The 19,664-nt window shown below is 46.1% G+C and overlaps 1 protein-coding gene across 1 annotated transcript in view; it reads left to right on the forward strand.

Moving 5' to 3' along the window:
• Positions 1 to 19,664, forward strand: part of LOC123368699 (NACHT, LRR and PYD domains-containing protein 3-like) — a 118,385-nt gene that overhangs the window by 34,194 nt on the left and 64,527 nt on the right. The window contains exon 6 of the mRNA XM_045013736.1: positions 10,692 to 10,862. Within this exon, the coding sequence (XP_044869671.1) occupies positions 10,692 to 10,862 (171 nt within the window). The remainder of the gene's footprint in view (positions 1 to 10,691; positions 10,863 to 19,664) is intronic.

The following is a 19,664-nucleotide window of genomic DNA, read 5'->3' on the forward strand; positions in this document are numbered from 1 at the left end:
CGTGTCTCCCAGCTCAGCCAGGGCTCCCGGGTCTTCTAAGCTCCCAGCTCCCCATCTGTCTGCTAGAAGCCCTGGAGGCAACGACTGAGCCAGGAGCCTTGGAACTCGGAAGCCAGAGTTTCAAGGCTCCCAGCTCTGTGGCAGGGAGTCAGGAACTGAAGCTGAAGCCCTGCTCAAATTGTACATCTCAGGGCTGTCAGGCTCCCTACGGCGGAGCCTGAAGCCAAGCCCCAGCAAGAGCAGCGTTCCCTGGGCTTCCAGATCCTTAGCCAGTGACTTTCACCAATTCAATGGTTTCACTTTCTGTTAGAACATCAACAGCAAAAACTTATTGCTTGGATCTTCTTTAGTAATGTAATGTAAAGTATGTATGTAGATTATAGTACTTTTAGGCCTTAGTGTGGGATGTCTTAATTTCAATTTAGTTTTAAATACATTTTCTTATTAAATATAAACCTATATAATGTATATCCTACTCTGATTTCAATGAAAGCTGACAAAGAATTTTTTTTTCTACACCCTACTTACTTGTAATTTCAAGTTTAAGGCAAAAGCAGAACATGACAGTAGGCTTATTTCTGCCGGGTTGGCTTGTTGACGTTACTGCTTTGAAGTCAAGATTAAAAACAAAGATTTAAGTTTGTGCGAAGTGGATTTTTTAGCTTTTTTCACCAACTCTGACTGGAAGCCAAACACTCTGGCCATTGAGCTACCATCTTTGGCCCTTTTACAGAAACTCTTCCACAATTTTAGACCTACTTTATGGGGCTCACTGCATGTCACTGTTCACCACTAGTTACAGCATTGATTTGGTCAGCAAAACCTCCATATGCTTGTCCTTTAATCATGGTTTGTGGACCAGTAGTTCGATGGTCCAAATGATGCTCATCAGCCACTGTTGTATGTGTGGAGGGGAGGTGTCTTGTTTGGGTTCCAGTGTTTCAAACAAAAGTGTCTCCAATGAGCTTCTCTTGTCACCAAGTGAATTATCACCAATTTATTCTTTCCCATGCAAATACTGGACCTCAGGTGCTAGCCGAATATTTTCCACATTTTGTTTAGGGTAGTTGTATTTTTTATTACATTAAAGCAACAGCTCAGCTATAGTTAATGTTCAGACCAGCTCCCTGTCCCCCACTTTCCTGTGTGTGCTTGGGTCTGGGAGCAACTGCCCATCCATGGGAGTCTGACCCTCATCCCTTCCCCCTCTCAAGTGAGCCTGGTGCCAGGAGGTTTGCCTGTTGGGGGTGTCTGAGCCCGTTTCTGTACGTCACATATGAACCAGGATCTTGGGAAACCCTGCCCTGTAGCTTAGAACAGGCATGCTCAGAGCATGCACCAAGAACACACTCCTGAGACAGGTATGTTTGACACACATCTGAAACTGTCCAGCATTAACGAGGGAAGGGAACACACAGAGAAATGAATGGAGCAGTTCACATGTCTCAGAGCTATTTTTTCAGTCTGTCTTCACCTCCATGGGGTATTCTCTTTCAGCTGAGAACATCTCATGAGATGAATGGGCCACTTACCACCCCTCTGAGCCTTCAACTTTGAGGTGTGAAACCGCCTTAGGTAGAAATTTAAGAATACACTGTAAATGTCTGGGAAAACTTAAGGTAAATGCCCACACAACCTTAACTCCGCCCTCTCTGAGTGATGTCTCAGAATGCCCATAACACACATACTTGCACTCTGCCTTTTCATTGTGCTTGACAGGTGCTGCCTGCCCTTGTCATACACTCAAACACTGAGCCTACTCCCCTGAGAGAATGCCACATCTGTAAAATGTAATAGCCAGTTCATACCCTTTTACAATCCCTTCAGACTTGCACACAGGTTAACACCTAAACTTTTACTTTCCTCTACCCACCATTAAATCCACAGACTGCTCTCATATTCCACCTCACTACTGACAATTGCCATAGTACCCCAGTACCCTGCTACTGACACAACCTACACAATTCTATACTGGAATGATGCAGATTGGAACTTCATGGTTCACATGCTCCTCCCTCTTTTGAGAATACACACAGAGGCAACTCAGACCAGATCTCCTCATATCAGTGTCACAGCTCTATGATGATACTCCTCATGCTAATCCCTAGATCTCCTCATATCACAATCACAGCACTTCCAATAACTACAATTTATTTCTCCACCATTCAATACAGTTACACCTAACACAGTGAATGCATCTAGAGGGCATGCCCTTAATTCCCAGTGGCTATTGCCAGCTCCAGGGGGCAGAGTTAAGGTTGTATGGGTATTTACCTTCGCTCTGTATTTCCTGGTTTTCTGAAGTGCAAGAAGGGCATAAGCTGTCACTGAGCAACCTTAACACTGAATTAAACAAGATTTTTGTTATTTAATTATTAGTGTATTTTGGTATTGTTTAAGTGCCCCAGCCATGATCAGGGCCTCAGTGTGTTAGGCACTGGACATGTTGTAATGGTGGGTGTCACCAGGCAGTTATGTTATAGTCTTCCAAGTTCTTTTTTAGCACGTAAGCAAGATTTTAGTCTTGGGGCGCTACATGTTTTGCTTGTTGTATTGGGATTTGCAAGATTTGGCGGAGATGCAGTCCTGGGAAGGAGGGAGCTGTGCAAGCAGCCAGAGAGTTTGCTGACTGCTTTGCACTCTGATTACAGTCTATTCCAGTGGCAGGTTTTTCCTTGGGAGTTTGGTATTGGGATGAGATCCCTGAAAGAGGAGACAGGCCTTTAGGCTGCGTGACCATCCAGTTCCAGACAGACAAAGGGAAGGGGAAGGAAATATTACAATTCACATTTTTCAGATGAAAAATAGAGACCCAAAAAGATGTTATGACTTGCCCGAGGTCGCACAGGTAGTGTATGTTAGGGCCAGTAACTGAACACAGATCTCCCGAGTTCTGATCCAGGACTTTAACTACACAACTGGACTGTCTTGTGCAGAGAGCTGTGATCATTCTTGTGTTTTTCAGTGTGATGGTGTAACCTTTACAGAGATATGTGTTGTGTATTTGGTTGTCATTGTTTTTGTTCCTGTGGCAACTGAGTTAGATTTTTAGGGGATAGCCCAGCCAGCTTCGGCCAGTTAGGTGAGCTCCATGTCTGTAAATAAATGGTAGCTTTGTTAGCTATCTGCTCTCTGGCCTCAAGTGATTTGTTCCCAAACTGTTTGCCCCCAAGGATATAACAGTGGCGACGAGGATGGGATCCTGGTGCTGCCCCAGCAACAGAAGGAAGTAGAAGTCAAGGTAAAGAACAAATAGACAAACAAAAACTGCTTGTTTGCACTGACTGTGAAAGTGAAACTAAAAATCATGGCTACTCTGACCGGGCCACTGGAACCTTTTGATGAGAATATAGTGCAATGGCATGTGTATACTGAGCGTTGAGCTTTTTGTTATTGCAAATGACATTACAGAAGAGAAGAAGGTGCCAATATTCTTAAGTGTTGTAGGGGCTAAAACCTACTCCCTGCTACGCAGCTTACTACACCCTGTTAAGCCTGAGACTAAATCTTACAGTGACATTGTGGAAATCCTGGGGTCCCATTTTTCCCCCAAACCACTGGTAATTGCTGAAAGATATAGGTTCCACAAAAGAGACCAAAAAGAAGATGAAACAGTTGTACAATTTGTAGCAATTTTAAAAAAGATAGCAGAACACTGTGAATTTAAGGAGATGTTAAATGATGCCCTGCGTGACAGATGAAGCTATACGGAAGCACCTACTGACAGAGGCTCAGCTTAGCTTACAGAAGGCTGTTGATATTGCTGTCTCCATGGAACTGGCTACAAGGGAGGCGCAATACATCGGTGCATCCCCTAGGGTGCATAAAGTGTCACAAGAACCTACCCACAAAACTGTGCAGCGTCAGGAATGTTACCGCTGTGGTAAGCCAGGTCACCCTGCATCAGAGTGCTGGTGTAAGGACCTGGTGTGTCGACACTGTGGCAAAAAGGGACACATTGAGTGTGCCTGTAAACAAAAGAAAAAGAGGCCTGTGATCTGGCCGACAAAAAGAGGAACACTGCATATCCTAGAGCAGACCCAGGAAGATCAAGGTGATACCTCATCGCAAGAGGAAGCGCCACTGCATGTTTTGTCTTTGGCAGTGGGCTCACATGAATACTGGGTAACCCCATTGTTGGATGGCAAACCTATACGCATGGAACTGGACACCGGTACAGCCGTCTCGCTGGTCTCCGAGACTGTGTATAAAGAAAAGATACAGCATCTTCCGCTTAAGGCAACAAAAACTGTTCTGAAGACGTATACGGGAGAAGCTGTGCCCATGTTGGGCACTATTGATATTAAGGTGGAGCTCAATGGACAGGCTGCTAAATTGCCACTGTTTGTGATGAGAGGTAATTACCCAGCTTTAATGAGTAGGGCTTGGCTTGGGAAGATTCAGCTGAACTGGGCAGAAGTGCACTGGATGACTAAAGAAGAAACCAGTCTAACCCCTATACTAAGGAAACATGCTGCTGTTTTTGGAGAGGATCTGGGAAGTATGAAGGGAATTACTGTGACATTGAACATTAAAGCTGACAGTCCACCAAAATATCTGAAAGCCCGAACTGTGCCATATGCCATCAGGCCAAAAGTTGAAGCAGACCTGGAGCGCCCTGTCACCAATGGAGTCCTAATACCAGTTACTCATAGCCCATGGGCCACTCCTATCGTTCCAATAGTGAAGAAAGATGGCTGTCTCCGGATTTGCGGTGATTTTAAAGTCACTGTCAACCCAGTGTTGTGTGCAGAGAAATACCCGCTTCCCCGCATCGATGACCTCTTTGCGGGCCTGGCTGGGGGACAAAAGTTCAGTAAGATTGATCTGAGTCAAGCATATTTACAGATGCGCATCGATGAAATGTCCCAAGAGCTGTTGACTATTGTGACTTATAAGGGGCTTTATCGATACTGTCGCCTACCCTTCGGAATACTGTCTGCTCCCGCCCTGTTCCAGAGGGCTATGGACCAGATCTTGTGTGGCTTGTCAGGAGTTCAGTGCTATCTGGATGATATCCTGGTCACTGGAAGGAATGAAGAGGATCACTTAAATAATTTAGAGGCTACCTACAAAGAATGGAAGAGTATGGCCTACAAGTTTGCAAAGACAAGTGTGAATTCTTCCATCCCTCTGTTGAATATTTGGCCCCTGCAAAAGTTAAGGCTATTGTGAACGCTCCCCCACCTCGAAATGTAAGCCAGCTGCGCTCGTTTCTAGGACTATTGGACTATTATGGAAAGTTCATCTCACAGTTAGCCACACTGCTAAAACCACTTCATGAGCTCCTTGGGCAGAACAAGGCCTGGAAGTGGACTGAAACCTGTGATGTTGCATTTAACAAAGCTAAGGATGCATTGCTAAATTCTGAAGTTCTAACGCACTTTGATCCATCCTTACCCCTACAGTTGGCCTGCGATGCCTCCCCTTATGGAGTGGGAGCAGTAGTGTCACACATTATGCCTTCCAGAGAAGAGAGACCTATTGAGTTTGTTTCACGCACTCTAAGCAAAGCAGAAACTTCTTCTTCCTCTTATTCACTCCCAGTGGAGCATAAGGCGTCAACCATTCTCCTCCATTCATTTCGTTCTTGAGCGAGGTAGCAAATTTCATCCCACTTCATTCCCATGCCTTTCATTTCCTCTTCAATGGTCCTTCGCCACATCTCCAATGGTCTACCTCTCCTCCTTCTTCCTTGTGGTGTCCATCGTAGGACAATATGAGGGGGTCTATCAGCACCCATTCTCAACACATGCCCCAACCATCTCCATCTTCGTTGTTTGGCTTCATCCACTATGTTGTTAATGCCCGTTAATCGGCTCACTTCAACATTGGTGATACGCTGCGGCCAGTGTATGTTAAGAATTCGCCTAAGACACCTTCCTTCAAAACCCCGAAGCCGACTTTCTATCTTCTTGTTTGTCCTCCATGTTTCCGCCGCATAAAGCAACACAGAGCGGACGTTCGACCTGTAGATCTCTACCTTGGTTTTCATTTGCAAGATGGCCGACCTCCAAATGTTCTGAAGTCTATAGAATGCAGTTGCTGCAAGACCAATTCTGGTAGATATCTCCTTCTGAATATTACCATCAGCCGATATGTAACTACCAAGATATTTAAAATTGTTCACCTCCTCCAATTCTACGTCACATACTACTGTCGTCGTCGAGCTGGCTGTTTTTACTTTCATTGTTTTGCTCTTACCGGCGTGGATATTAAGTCCCACGCACCTTGCTGCTCTACCTATTCTATCAGTCTTCTCTTGGAGGTCCATCTGAGAGCTTGAAATCAGGGCGATGTCATCCGCAAAGTCACAATCTTCAATATGATCAGAGGGTCCCCATGCGATCCCTCTTGGCCTATCTTCGGTGGCTTTCAGCATCACCCAGTCTATAACCACAAGAAATAGGATGGGCGAAATAACACATCCTTGTCTAACTCCCGTTCTCACATGGAACCACTCGCTCCGCTGTCCTTCATGGCGAACACAACACTTATTATCGGCATACATATCTTTGAGGATGTTAATAACTTTTGGAGGGAATCCATATGTTTTTAGGATATTCCAGAGAGATGGATGGTGGACGCTATAAAATGCCTTCTCGAAAACAAGGTAGTTAATGAACAGTGGCGAGTTCCATTCAAGGGATTGTTCCATTATCATACGTAATACAAATATCTGATCAACGCATCCTCTCCCACTCCTAAATCCTGTTTGTTCTTCCCTCAGGATCTCTTCTACTGCTTGTCTTATTCTCTGTAACAGGACTCTGCAGAAAACCTTCCCGAGCACTGATAACAGGTTTATACCTCTCCAATTATCACACAAAGACAAATCACCCTTCTTTGGTAATTTCACAATGATACCTTTCTTCCATGCTTCAGGTACTTTCTCTTCTTCCCATGCCTTGTTGAATAGCTCCTCTAGAATCCCGGCACTCATATTCAGGTTGGCTTTTAGCATTTCTGCGGTTATTCTATCTTCGCCTGGTGCCCTATTTTCTTTTGTCTGTCTAATGGCCTCTTCTATCTCTCACTCTGTGATAGGCCCTTGTTCTACCTCCATCTGAAAACTCGTTTCCTCTATTTCAACCACCTCTTCAGGATTTGGTCTATTTAGAGTCTCTCTAAAATGCTCTGCCCATCGATTAATTTGTTCTTTCTCTTCTATCAATATTCTCCCATTCTTTCCTCTAACTGCTGTTGACCTATTGCTGAACCCTCCTGTCAAAGTCCTCGTGATTCTATACACAGTTCTTGTGTCGTATGTGAGGAATTAGGAATTGTTTTTGGAATTTGGAAGTTTCATCAGCAGGTACAGAAGTTTACTTTTCTCACAGAACATCAACCTCTGACATCAATTTTTGGACCCTACACAGGCATTCTCCCATTAGCTGCTAGTCGTATGCAACTTTGGGCATTGTTAGTTTCAGCACACACATATGAAATCAAATATCGGAAATCCACTCTGCACTGCAATGCAGGCCTCTCAAGGTGGCCTTTGCCGGTCAAACATCAAGATAGTGCCCAAAAGGAAATGTTCTACTTTGAACAGGTAGACAATACACCCATCACTGCTACTCAGATAAAGAAGGCAACTCGTGTTGACCCAGTATTGTCCCAAGTTATGGACCTGGTGATGCATGGAAAATCTCGACAAACCTCTCTGGTCTCACCCAACCTTGTTACCTACATGTCCAGGAGGATGGAGTTATCAGTCCAATCTGGTTGTTTGTTGTGGGGGAGACGTGTCGTTATTCCACCACCACTGAGATCACAGATGTTAGAACAGCTACATTCCGGTCACTGTAGAATAGTGCGCATGAAGGAAATTGCACGAAGCTGTTTTGCGTGGCCTGGATTGGACAGTGCTATTGAAGAGAAGGCAAAAGCTTGTATGTCATGTCAGGGTGTGAGGAATGCACCCCAGTGGGCACCCCTACACCCATGGGACTGGCCTGAAAACCCGTGGCAACGTATTCATGTTGACTTCGCTGGCCCCCTCAAAGGAAGCATGTTCTTGGTGGTGGTAGATGTCCATTCTAAATGGTCAGAAGTCTCTATAATGCAGTCCACTACTGCAGAGACTACTATCCAAAAACTATGGGGACTCTTTAGTCATTTCGGTCTGCCAGAACAACTTGTGAGCGACAACGGACTGCAGTTCGTCTCTCAGGAGTTTCAAAATTTTATGAAGGCAAATGGGATACACCACATCAGTTCAGGAATGAGGCATAAAGGTCAAAAATGATAACAAGAAAAATAAAGATAAAATATTTACTAATGCCAACTTAACAAGCTACATTAGATTGAAATCAAAGATTCCCACCACATGCTTCAGCAGATCACTGACCAAATTGTTAGGTCAGAAACCCTCCACTAATCCAATGCTACTTCCTTTGTCTTCCAGGTGCCATGAATTCAGTCGGCAGTGAGAGAGGTGTATCCCTGTGGTGTCTGCCTCTCCTTTTAATGGTCTTGTCTTCCCTTTGAGAAGCATTTCCAGTTGGGATTTGGGAGACAAAAAGTCTATGGGGAAGGATGTGTCCTGCTGCTTTTCCCTCTCCCGTTTGACCCTCCTTTATCTCCCCTTCCTGTATTTCCTGAATACAAATTCTACTGAGCACACATTCCTGTGTTTGGGGCTGACCTGTTTGCCAACCTCAGTTTGGAACATGTGTTAATAACACCGTACAGTGGAATCTTATAACTTTACATGTGATGTTGCCACACACATTTTACCAGGACAATAATGACCAGCAAATCATGAGTTCTCAAATGATACCTCACAAGGCATATTTTGGAGAAAGATTATTAAAATATTTTATAAGATGTGGACACAGGTAATCTTGGCACAATTTTGGGTGGTGGGGGTTGTTTTTGTTTAGTTTTTACTCTTTCTTTTCACTAAAGATTGCAATCCAGCTAGTCTTTTCCTCAAATTTATAAATGAGGATTGTCCGCAGAGAGGCTGTCTGATGCATTGAATTCTGTTGTGGGAAATGGCTCTCCCATTTCTAATTAACTTGTATAAAATGGTGTGCCTTGGTATGGCATGATTTCAGTTTGTAGACTTCCACACCTATCCCATTTATTATTTCCCCTCCATGCTCCTGCATTCTCTTTCATTTAATTCCAAAATTAAAATACCAAAATATCATATAAATCTGTCCCCAAATGGCAGTGGTTTCCTAAGACCCTGTACTCTCCAAATAACACTTGAACTAAAAGGAAAACAATCCAAGGGAAGTACATTCTCCATATATGAGACCTCAGCCCTCTACCCCAGAGATAAATTACCATCAGATGGTTTGAGATAAAGGTGGAGGATTTACACAGAACTCCAGAGGGCCCCTCTGATTCCCTCTCTCTTTTCTCGAGTCTCCTCCAGCTCTGATCTCCCACTTATACGCTCCCCCTTCATATCCTTTATTTTCTCTGTTTTTAATACAGAACACAGCTACCACAGAGTTTTGCCTACTCCAATTAAACCAACTTAAGACAATTTGCTTTACAGTGTGGAGATAGTTACTGTTCATCTGCTTGTTCTGAACGACTTCCAATAATTCACTTCTGGTTAATATTTAGGGCATGGCTACACTTGCAGATGTAGAGCGCTGTGAGTTAAACCAGCCCTCGGAGACCGCAGCAGGGAAAGCGCTGCCGAGTGTTCACACTGTCAGCTGCAAGCACAGTGGCGTGGCCACATTTGTGGCACTTGCAGCGGCATTGGGAGCAGTGCATTATGGGCAGGTATCCCACAGAGCACCTCTTCCCATTCTGGCATTGCGGCTTGTGGGAAGGTGGCGGGGGTGGGACAGTGGTCACAGCCAGGCTGCTGCCATAGTTTCACATTCCACTAGTGTTTCTGGAGCAGGCCCTGCCAATAGGGTCACATGGTTGCCCTCCTCTCAAGAGCTCTTCTTCCCCAAACTTTGGGGATCCCCCTAGTTGTGGGACTATTCCCTTCTTTGTCTTCCAATCCCCCCAGCCTTTGATCCATGGTCTCATAGGAAGGTGGGTGTGATGCTGCCAGTGCTGGGCCTTGGTCACAGCTGCCTTCCCTCCCCAGGCCTGAGGGTCAGAGCTGGGGGCAGAGACAGGAGATGTCTGCATCCTGCAAGGGAGCAGCAGAGCTAGTGCCGGAGGCGTGGAGGGGCAGGATCTCCCAGCTCCTGCTCTGAGCCTGGCCCAGCTGCCTGGGGAGGGGGCTCCCCTACAGCCTCCCTGTAGCAATGGGGCTGCTCTGATTGGGTCACACCATTGCGGGGCTGATCAGTGGCAAGTCCAATCTGATTTGCTGAGATCTGGGTAGGTGGGACTTAGGGTGCCCAGACGGCTGCCCCTTGAATTCTGGTTGGTCAATGGAAAGGGTGAGGGGCGGTGCTGTGTGAGGAAATCTTACCCTAAACCTTAATCCTCATTGGTCAATGGCAGAAGTTTAAGGATTGGGGTGTTTGGGCCATTCACAGTGCTGATTGGCCAAGAGTCAAGTGCAAGGGGTGGGGCTTAGGCAGGAAGTTCCACCCCGCACTGGTTCCTTATTGCAATAGGGTGGGGGTTGGGAGAGTCGGTGGAGCATGTGGATTGGCCAGGGAGAGGGGCTGGTGGGCAGGTCCACCTGTTAGAACAGCCCTGATGAGCCCCCTTCACACTGCGATCCCCCTTCTCTGTGTTTCTGTCTCCTGCAGCTTGTGGAAATGTCGTCTCACAGATGCTGCCTGCGGGGATCTTGCCGCTATTCTCAGAACCAGCCGGAGCCTGACAGAGCTCAACCTGGGTGGTAATAAACTGGGAGATGTTGGTGTGAAGCTGCTGTGTGAGGGACTGAAACATCCAAACTGCAAACTGCAGAGACTCTTGTAAGTAACATTTGGCCTCCTCTGTGTAAAGTGCTTGACACAGTGAGAGATGGTGGAGAGGAGGAGAAGATTTTTTTTCTCTCTTTTCCACGCTGATGTTTCTCAGGGACTGAGAGTCACCTCGTTACCTCCCAGTCTGCAGCCAATGGGGGGTCTTACTAGTAGTACCTGGGTGTTAGCTCCCAGGCATCAGCAGCCTTTCACTCATTCAAGCACTCTCCTCTGGGCTATGCCAGCCCCAGCTTTGCCTTCCAAGCTGACATGAGGGGCACCTTAATCACTGAATCCCTAATTCAGTCTCCTATGATATCCAGCCCCTGACTCTGGCTACTCACAGAATTACCAGTATCTGTGCACCCAATGATGCCATGTACTCCAGTTTATCAGTGTTACCTTAGCCACTGCTCCTGTACTCCACACAGCACTTGCGAACACTTATCATAAAAACAAATGTAGGCTTATTTAAGAAAGAACAAAGATTTATCCAGGGAAGAGAGAAGGTGATGGAAACATCTGGTTTTAATGCAAAACAAAATCCTAAAGCATGAACCTTGATCTACACTTATCAGTAGTTACCTGTCCTATATAATGAACTAGGTTTTCCCCACAAAGTTCAGTCAGTTGCAGAACTAGCTGGTTCCATAAGAACCAGGATCCAAATATTCAGGACAGCTCCCTGAACTCCTCAAGGCTTTCCTTAGTAAATACAGAGTGCCTTTGCCTACACTCTTTTATACTGAAAACCATCATTTGTTATGTAACCCTTTTGCCAGGCCGAATTGATAGCAGCAAGGACCGGGTTCAATACATAGGGGTCCCTTCCCTACAGAGTAATGCAAACCAGCTCGAGCCCCCACCCAGTGACCTGGGAAAATCTTACACACACCCCTGGGCGCCTCAAAGAGGCAATATTTCCCCTCTCGCAAGCATAGAGTCTTGGTGTAGCAGAAAATGTTTAATAACATGAGATAAACAACATAGCATTAAATTGGGAAAACACCTCAACTAGGCCGTGTCCTTTTCCCTGGGCTTTTGAGTCCAGCAACCCCAAAATCACCCCAAGACTCCAAAGTCCAATACCTCAAATGTCTCAAGAGTCTAGCAACCCAAAAATCCCCCACAGTCCCAAAAATCCCACAACCCAAAAGTCTCTGTCCTGGGTCAGTGGAGCCCCAGAGTTCAAGAGTCTATCTGCAGGGGCTTTCCCCCTGCCAGCCTGGGTAGAAAGTGGCACCTTACGTGGTCCGGGGCCGACTGCCCTGCCTCTCTGTGAGACTCTGCTTCTGGCTACCCCACGAACTGCTCAGCTCCACTCTGCTCCGCTAGCTGCTCTGCTCCACCAGCCATCCCGTGATCTGCTCCAGTCGTCTCCGAAAACTGCACAGCTCCGCTCGCTCCATGGGCCACTCCAACCGTCCCACAAACTGCTCCGCTCTGCCAGCTGCTCTGCTCCACCAGCCGTTCTGTGATCTGCTCCAGCTGTCCCTGCAAACTGCTCAGCTCCGCTCGCTCTGTGGGCACTCCAACTGTCCCACAAACTGCTCCGCTCCACCAGCTGCTCTGCAATATAGCTTCAGGTTCCCCCACTAGTTAGCACAGCTCTTTAGTGATTTTAGCTCTTAGTGAGCTCAGCTCATAGTAGGGTGAACCCTAGTGCTGGTGCACTATGAGCCCAAAGTGAGTTCAGCTCAGTAACCTGTAACTTAGATTCTTAAGAGAATCAAAAATCAGCTCTCATATTCAACAGTGGAGAGAGGAGAAGGTGCAATTGGTGCTTCTGGCTCACACAAGGAGCCCATTCCCTTGTCTAGCGAGTGCCACTCAATTGATGGTGAGACTCCCTGTCACAAAGCAGTTTCACAGTTTCTTATCTACACAATCAGGGTGACAACACTCCACTCCTCCCGCCCCAACAACAAAGAAACTGGGGATCCCTCACCTGCTAAAGCAACCATCCCAGGCTGCCGTGGGCTATGCCAGGTGGGGTGGGTGTGCCTATGCAAACGCGATCAGCCTCTGAAATTCTTTTCCATACTCGCCATAATTCACCACCAGATGTCAGGGTAGATCTCATCCTGACTCTGCTTACATCTATATTCACAGCCAGGGTGATCCCCTGCCTGCTGTGATGTTCCTTTTCATTTCCTAGTGGTTTTGATCATTTGCCATGGTCTCTGATGGTTTTCCATTGAATGTTCTGGGATGTGGCAAGGGTAAACAACACACTTTCTGTAGATACATTACATGTTATACTTGACGAATAAATATCCTGTAAGATGTGTTTTTTGTCATAAGTTTGTCTGGTCTGAGGTGAGATCTGTTTGCAAAGAACAGGGGACTCTTTGCCAAGGGTGCTCTGTGTCACACCAACCCAAATTTCTTTTCTCTTATTACACAATCTCCAACTCATGCTAACCCTCTTGTTGTTTCTGACAAGGGCTTTAGCGAAGAAGTGATCTTGCATTTTGCTTTGACCATGGCCAGGCCAGGGCTCAGTCTGATCCCCTCTCAGAAGGCCTTCTGCAGCTGAGTTCTAACTCCAGCTAACTCTGCTCCAATGCCCTGGAGTCTGAACCTCATCATTTCCAGTGGTATTGTCCCTGTGGAACACAGTTGAGACTGTCTGCTATAGGCCATTGGCCTTGGCAGCAACAGCACAACTGTGTAGCATACCTGTAACACTGCACAGCCACACACAAACATGTTTACAGCAGTGCACAAGGAATCTCATCACCTCTGGTGTTTAACCTGCACAGAGGAAATATAATCACATATTTTCAACCACCACATCCCTCTGCACTGTTTTAGCATAAGCATTGGCAAAGCAACTGCAGTCGTGCAATGAGTCTTCTCCCAGTGAAGTTCCACACTGCCCCTCCCCGTCCTTCCACAAGCATTTTGATAATTCAGAATCACTGGGCTCAACACAGGGGAATTTAGGGGAAATGTAATGGTCTGTGATGTGCAGGAGGGCAGACTAGATGAGTTAATGATCTCTTGTGACCTTAAACTCTGTGAAGCGCGTACAATCACCTGCCAAGCCGCTCACTGGAGTTAGTTGCAAAAACTCATAATTTTGATTAAAAAATGAATGAAGTACTAAGCAAAATACTCCAAATAGATTTTTTTCCATTTATCAGGAAACTGTGCATCTCGTATGCCAGCCCAACAACAGCTGAGGGGAGACTCAGTGGTCTCTGCTTGGCCTGGCCTCAAACACCCACCACTCAGATTTATAAAGACACAATGAATAAGAAATACAATGTTATAGCGTTAGGACTTCAAACGTGTCAACTTACAAAAAATTGCTTGGTGCATTGGGAATTCTTGTGCAAAAATATAAAATGCTACAGCAGGGCAGTGCTGACTAGTCCCTAATTTATGTGCATGAACACAGACGCCCCCAGAATGTATAATGACTGCCTGTTGACAGCATCAGCGGCAATTTCCACACTCCTGAGATTTGCTAAAGAGAACACAGAGCACGGTAATGAATTAACACTTTGCAATCCCCCAACCCAACTAAATCCTCTTTTCAGTGGTTCTCCATCACCATCTGAATGCTCCCATCCTTCCAGCCCCAAGGGACTCCACTATAGCAGGTGGGATAGAACTACAGGTGCGCATTCACTGGGTTGCGTGGAGAACCCCCAAAGATATTCTTCCTTTGGGCCCAGAGCACTCTCCTCTCTAGCTCCTAAAGGAAAACACAGGACAGAGAGAAACTGAGTTTAGCTACTAAACAAACAAAACAGTTGAAAAAAACAACAAAATTTAAACACACAAGCAAACTCTGTCTAAAAAACTAACAAACATGACTGAAGAAATGAATTAGAGGAAAACAAATCCAGCTCCTCACCCCCGTGAGCACCAACCCCCAAAGCTGCCAATACTCTTCATGATCTACTCTGGGCCTCCAGGCCCAGAAACTGTATGGTTGTTGGGGGAGTGGCAGTAAGAGCTGCTGACCCTCTTTCATGGCATCTAAAGGTGTGAGGGTGTCACTGTTCACAACACATGTGCAGATTCTTGTGCAGGACACAACCATTTAAAGCAGGCAATGCAGCAAACCAAAAAGAGTGATGAAGTGCACACAGATACTATAAGCCGTAGACATTATGCGGCTGCTCTAGGAAGCAGCGTGAGGAAATGCAGGGTAGGTGCAACAATCCACAGGCCCTGCAGCATTTACAGAGTGCACTCTTTGTGAGTGTACATTGTGTGCACCCAAGATAGAATGGCTAGTGTGGATGCACTGCATCATTGCAGCTTCCACTACAGTCACACCGATGCAAGTTGCAATGTGGAGTTCTCTAGTGTACACGTTAGATCATAATCTATTTAGGGTCTTGACAATTAGCACAAGGACTTTGAATTTAGTCTAAAAGGGAATGGGAAACCAACTGACTCGGTGGAGCATCAGAGAGAGGGGCTTGCATCAGCCATTGCTGCTTAAAAAAGGAACTGCTGTCACCTGAATGTGGTACTTATTTCTGCCCCCAGGCATAGTGACTTGTATCAGTTTAACAATATTCACTGAGGTCTAGCCATTACTTGGCAACACTTGTGGTTCATTATTTAAAAGTATTTAAGAGACCAAATAACCAAGTTTAGCTTAGTTTATTAATAAGGGACAAAGCAGTACAATATGATAAGGAAGCATACACTCCTTGTGGGAACAAACTAATGTCTCAGCATGTTCACCTTACACAGAAGTTGTGCTTCAAAAATATGCACCCAAGATAGCACAGCATGTTTTTTGACAAGTTAGAAAGCACTGAATGTGTCACTCAGGACTAAAATTCACCAGTCAGCTTTTTACTTTTTCTTCCTGTATCATGGTGTATCTTTCTCTTTCTTTTAAATACTACATTAAAAGAGCTATGAAGGCACTACCCAGCCTGTACTAGGATATACAATGGAAGTATCATGCTTTCGATCAGTTTTATATTGCTAATGTCAAAAGCTATGTTTTGCCTTGTAGAGTACATATATTATATAGGGCTATACATTATGATAACCTGACACTTCCATCAGTGGACCCTGTTTTCTGTTGCTTATAACTTTGCTAACCATAACCATTTTGACTTACATTTTCCATGCCGGGTGTCTGCTTCAAGCTGGATATTTTTGTGAAATTTCAGCCTAAATGGCTCATCCATTTTCATCCCCATGCTTTGGCGCAGGAATTTAAAATCTGCCCCAATTTTAAAAGTTCTAAGCATTTGAAAAGTCACTCATGATGCTTAGTGGAGACTTATTTCAGCTTTACAGCTAGAATCTTCAAAGGTCCTTTCTTGACTGAGCATGCTCCACTCTGGAGCTCCAGAGGGCTGAGTCAGTTCTGACTGGGACTGGTGGGGAAATCAGGATTGGATCGGGGGATCCTGACTTCTGTCTTGAGGGGTGGCACTCCCCAGTCAGGAAGGGGTTAAAGAACTCATCTGGGCACATTCACCCCCAACCTGGCACACCTGTGAGACCTATTGCACCTGGAGATGGGTGGCTCCTTGAAAGAGAGGATCACAGCCCAGTGCAGGTTGGCAGGGAACCCACAGAAGAGATTCTGCTGCCTGAACCCTCTGGAGAGGCAGAGGAACCATCTTTACTCTGCTTTGCTTTTCATTAGAGCCCAGGTGCTCAGCCTGGGCCCCTGATATGCAGAGTGTTAGTAACCCAGCCCTCTTCTCAGAGTCTATTTACCTTTTATCTTCCAAGGGACAGTGGGGTGAGCCCAGACTGTTTTGTGAGTTGCAGGATTATTTTCTTGGCTTTATTCTGTCTTGGACTGTGGCCATGCCTTAAAGGAGGAGAAGACGCCTCCCAAAGACTGACAGCCAGGAGTCCGCATCCTGCACTCCAAACCAGCGCTATAGCGACACCTCCAGCCAGAAAGAGACCTTAGGGATGAGAGAGGTGACCACCCTCACCCCACAGGGGTGATCTAGAGGTACAAACCGTCATAGAGTTTGAATAGGAATCACCAGTTTGCTCAGAAACTTCACATATTCTGCCCAGACAAGGACTTAGCCAAGTATTTCCATCTACTTCTCATCTCCAGCCTGGATCACTGTAATTCACTGCACCTAACACTCAGTCTAACACTGCACATGTTCCAGATGATAGAAGAGGACTTTCCACCTCTTCTGTGGTTTGTGCCACTGTGATCACATCAGGTCAATGTGCCAATCCCTACATTGGCTGACAGTCAGCTTCTACTGCTAGTTTAATGCCATAGTCTTAATCCTCCATGAAACTCCGGAACCAAGCCCAGGACCAGAGATGACTCCCAGCCAGTAGGAGCAGACAGAGAAGCTGCCTCAGCAGAGACCGATTGACATGATGTCATCAGACTGCCTGCTACAAGTTGTCACTCTAGACATTCCTTCCTTGCGCTGATTGGCTGTTTCTTGTAACCCTGTCCTTTCCCCTCCCCTCACGGCCGGTGCACCTCAGCCTCTTTCCATGCTCCCATCTTTCCTTCCTTCTCCCCTCCCTTCTTTGTCCCCCTCCATTCCTATCTCATTTCATTTAGCTAATCCCCAGCTAGCAACCAGGGCCGGCTCTACTGTTTTCACCACCTCAAGCAGTGCACCGAATTGCCGCCATGGACGGTGGGGGCAGTCCATGTGCTGTTAAGGCGGCACGTGTATTTCCGCAGCAGCGGCAGTTCGGCGGCAGCTTCTGTCTTCAGCCGGAAGACAGAAGCTGCACCGTCGCGGACAGCTTAATATAGAGGTTGCTGCTGAATTGCCACCGCCACGGAAACACACGTGCCACCCTAACAGCACATGGACTGCCCCCGCCATCCACAGCAACAATTCGGCATGCTGCTTGGTAGCAAAAACACAGGGACTGCCGCCACTTGCAGATTCCCGCCCCAAGTACCTGCTTGGAATGCTGGTGCCTGGAGCCGGCCCTGCTAGCAACTCCCACCCGAAGAATTAGGGAAAACCCAAATGCAAAGATTCACCAACCTTCCCCCAGGGCAAAATAACAAACAATAGGTCACCATTGCAGTATTCATTCTGCTTGTGTGTTCCATCTCTGTGCCCTCCCTTTTGTCTGTCTTGTCTAATTACATCATAAACTCTTCAGGGGGCGACTAGTTACTACTCTCTACAGCTCCTAGCACAATGAGGCCCTGTTTTTGGGTGAACCCCAGGCACTGCTGGAGTTACTACATTATGTTATTATATCATTCCTGTGCCAAAGTTGGAATACAGGGTGTAAACCGGTCTCTTCCATTCCCCTCGGTCATTTGCTGCTGCTTCCATTTGCTCTAAGGTGTTGAGATGGACTATTTTGCCCTCCCTGCTAAAGCTTCTGCTCAAGATTTCACTTGGGCACCCTTGTTTTCTCACAGAATTCGATTTCCATTTGATGACTTCATGTGGGAGTCTGTGTTGGCCTCTGGAGTATATGCCCCAAATATGTTCAGTGTGCCCTCAGATTGTGTTGAAAATGAGCTGCTCATTGGTGATTTCTCAGATCTTTTTGTTGATGATGACATCTTCCCAACCAATGCCAAGAATCTTTGTAGGCACTTATTTTCAAAGGCATCTAGTTTTCTGAGTAAAGCTTTGTAGCTCTCCAGCTCTAGCAGTCTTATCCTAACACCGAGATTATGTTTGAATTGAAGATTCTTGGTTTTGTTCTGGTGCTGAATATCTTTGGTTTCTATACATTGCTGAAGTTTAGTAAATGCCTTTCCTATACTATTCCTATATAACTGCATTTCCTCCAAACCTTCAGACAGTGAGAAATACCAGCAAAATCTTTATTGAGCATTTCTAAAACTACAATACCCATCTGGGAAAGTGAGGAAACAGATTGACAGAGCAAGACGGATACCCAGAACTCACCTACTCCAGGACAGGCCCAAGAAGGAAAATAACAGAACACCACTGGCCATCACCTACAGCCCCCAGCTAAAACTTCTCCAGCGCATCATCTAAAATTTACAACCTATCTTGGAAAACAGTCCCTCACTCTCATAGACCTTGGGAGGCAGGCCAGTCCTCGCTTACAGACAGCCCCCCAACCTGAAGCACATACTAACCAGCAACTACACACCACACCACCGAAACACTAACCCAGGAACCAATCCCTGTAATGAACATCATTGCCTACTCTGTCCCTATTCTACTCTAGTGACACCATCATAGGGCCAAACCACATCAGCCACACCATCAGGGGCTCATTCACCTACACATCTACTAATGTGATATATGCCATCATGTGCCAGCAATGCCCCTCTGCCCTGTACATTGCCCAAACCGGACAGTCTCTACGTAAAAAAATAGCTGGACACAAATGAGACATCAGGAATGGTAACATACAAAAGACAGTAGGCGAAAACTTCAATCTTCCTAGACAGTCAGTAATAGATTTAAAAGTAGCCAACCTTCAACTAAAAGACATCAAAAACAGACTTCTAAGGATACGTCCATACTACCCGCCCGGGTCAGTGGGTAGTGATCGACTTCTCGGAGTTCGATATATCGCGTCTCATCTAGACGCGATATATCGAACTCCGAACATGCTCCCGTCGACTCCGGAACTCCACCACCGCGAATGGCGGTGGCGGAGTCGACGGGGGAGCCGCAGACTTCGATCCCGCGCCATGAGGATGGGTAAGTAGTTCGAACTAAGATGGTTCGAGTTCAGCTACGCTATTCGCGTAGCTGGACTTGCGTACCTTAGTTCGAACCCCCGCCCCTAGTGTAGACCAGGCCAAAGAGAAACTGCAGAGCTACAATTCATTTGCAAACATAACACCATTAATTTGGGCTTCAATAG

Source organism: Mauremys mutica, chromosome 4 (assembly GCF_020497125.1).
Source record: "Mauremys mutica isolate MM-2020 ecotype Southern chromosome 4, ASM2049712v1, whole genome shotgun sequence".
Taxonomy (NCBI): Eukaryota; Metazoa; Chordata; order Testudines; family Geoemydidae; genus Mauremys; species Mauremys mutica.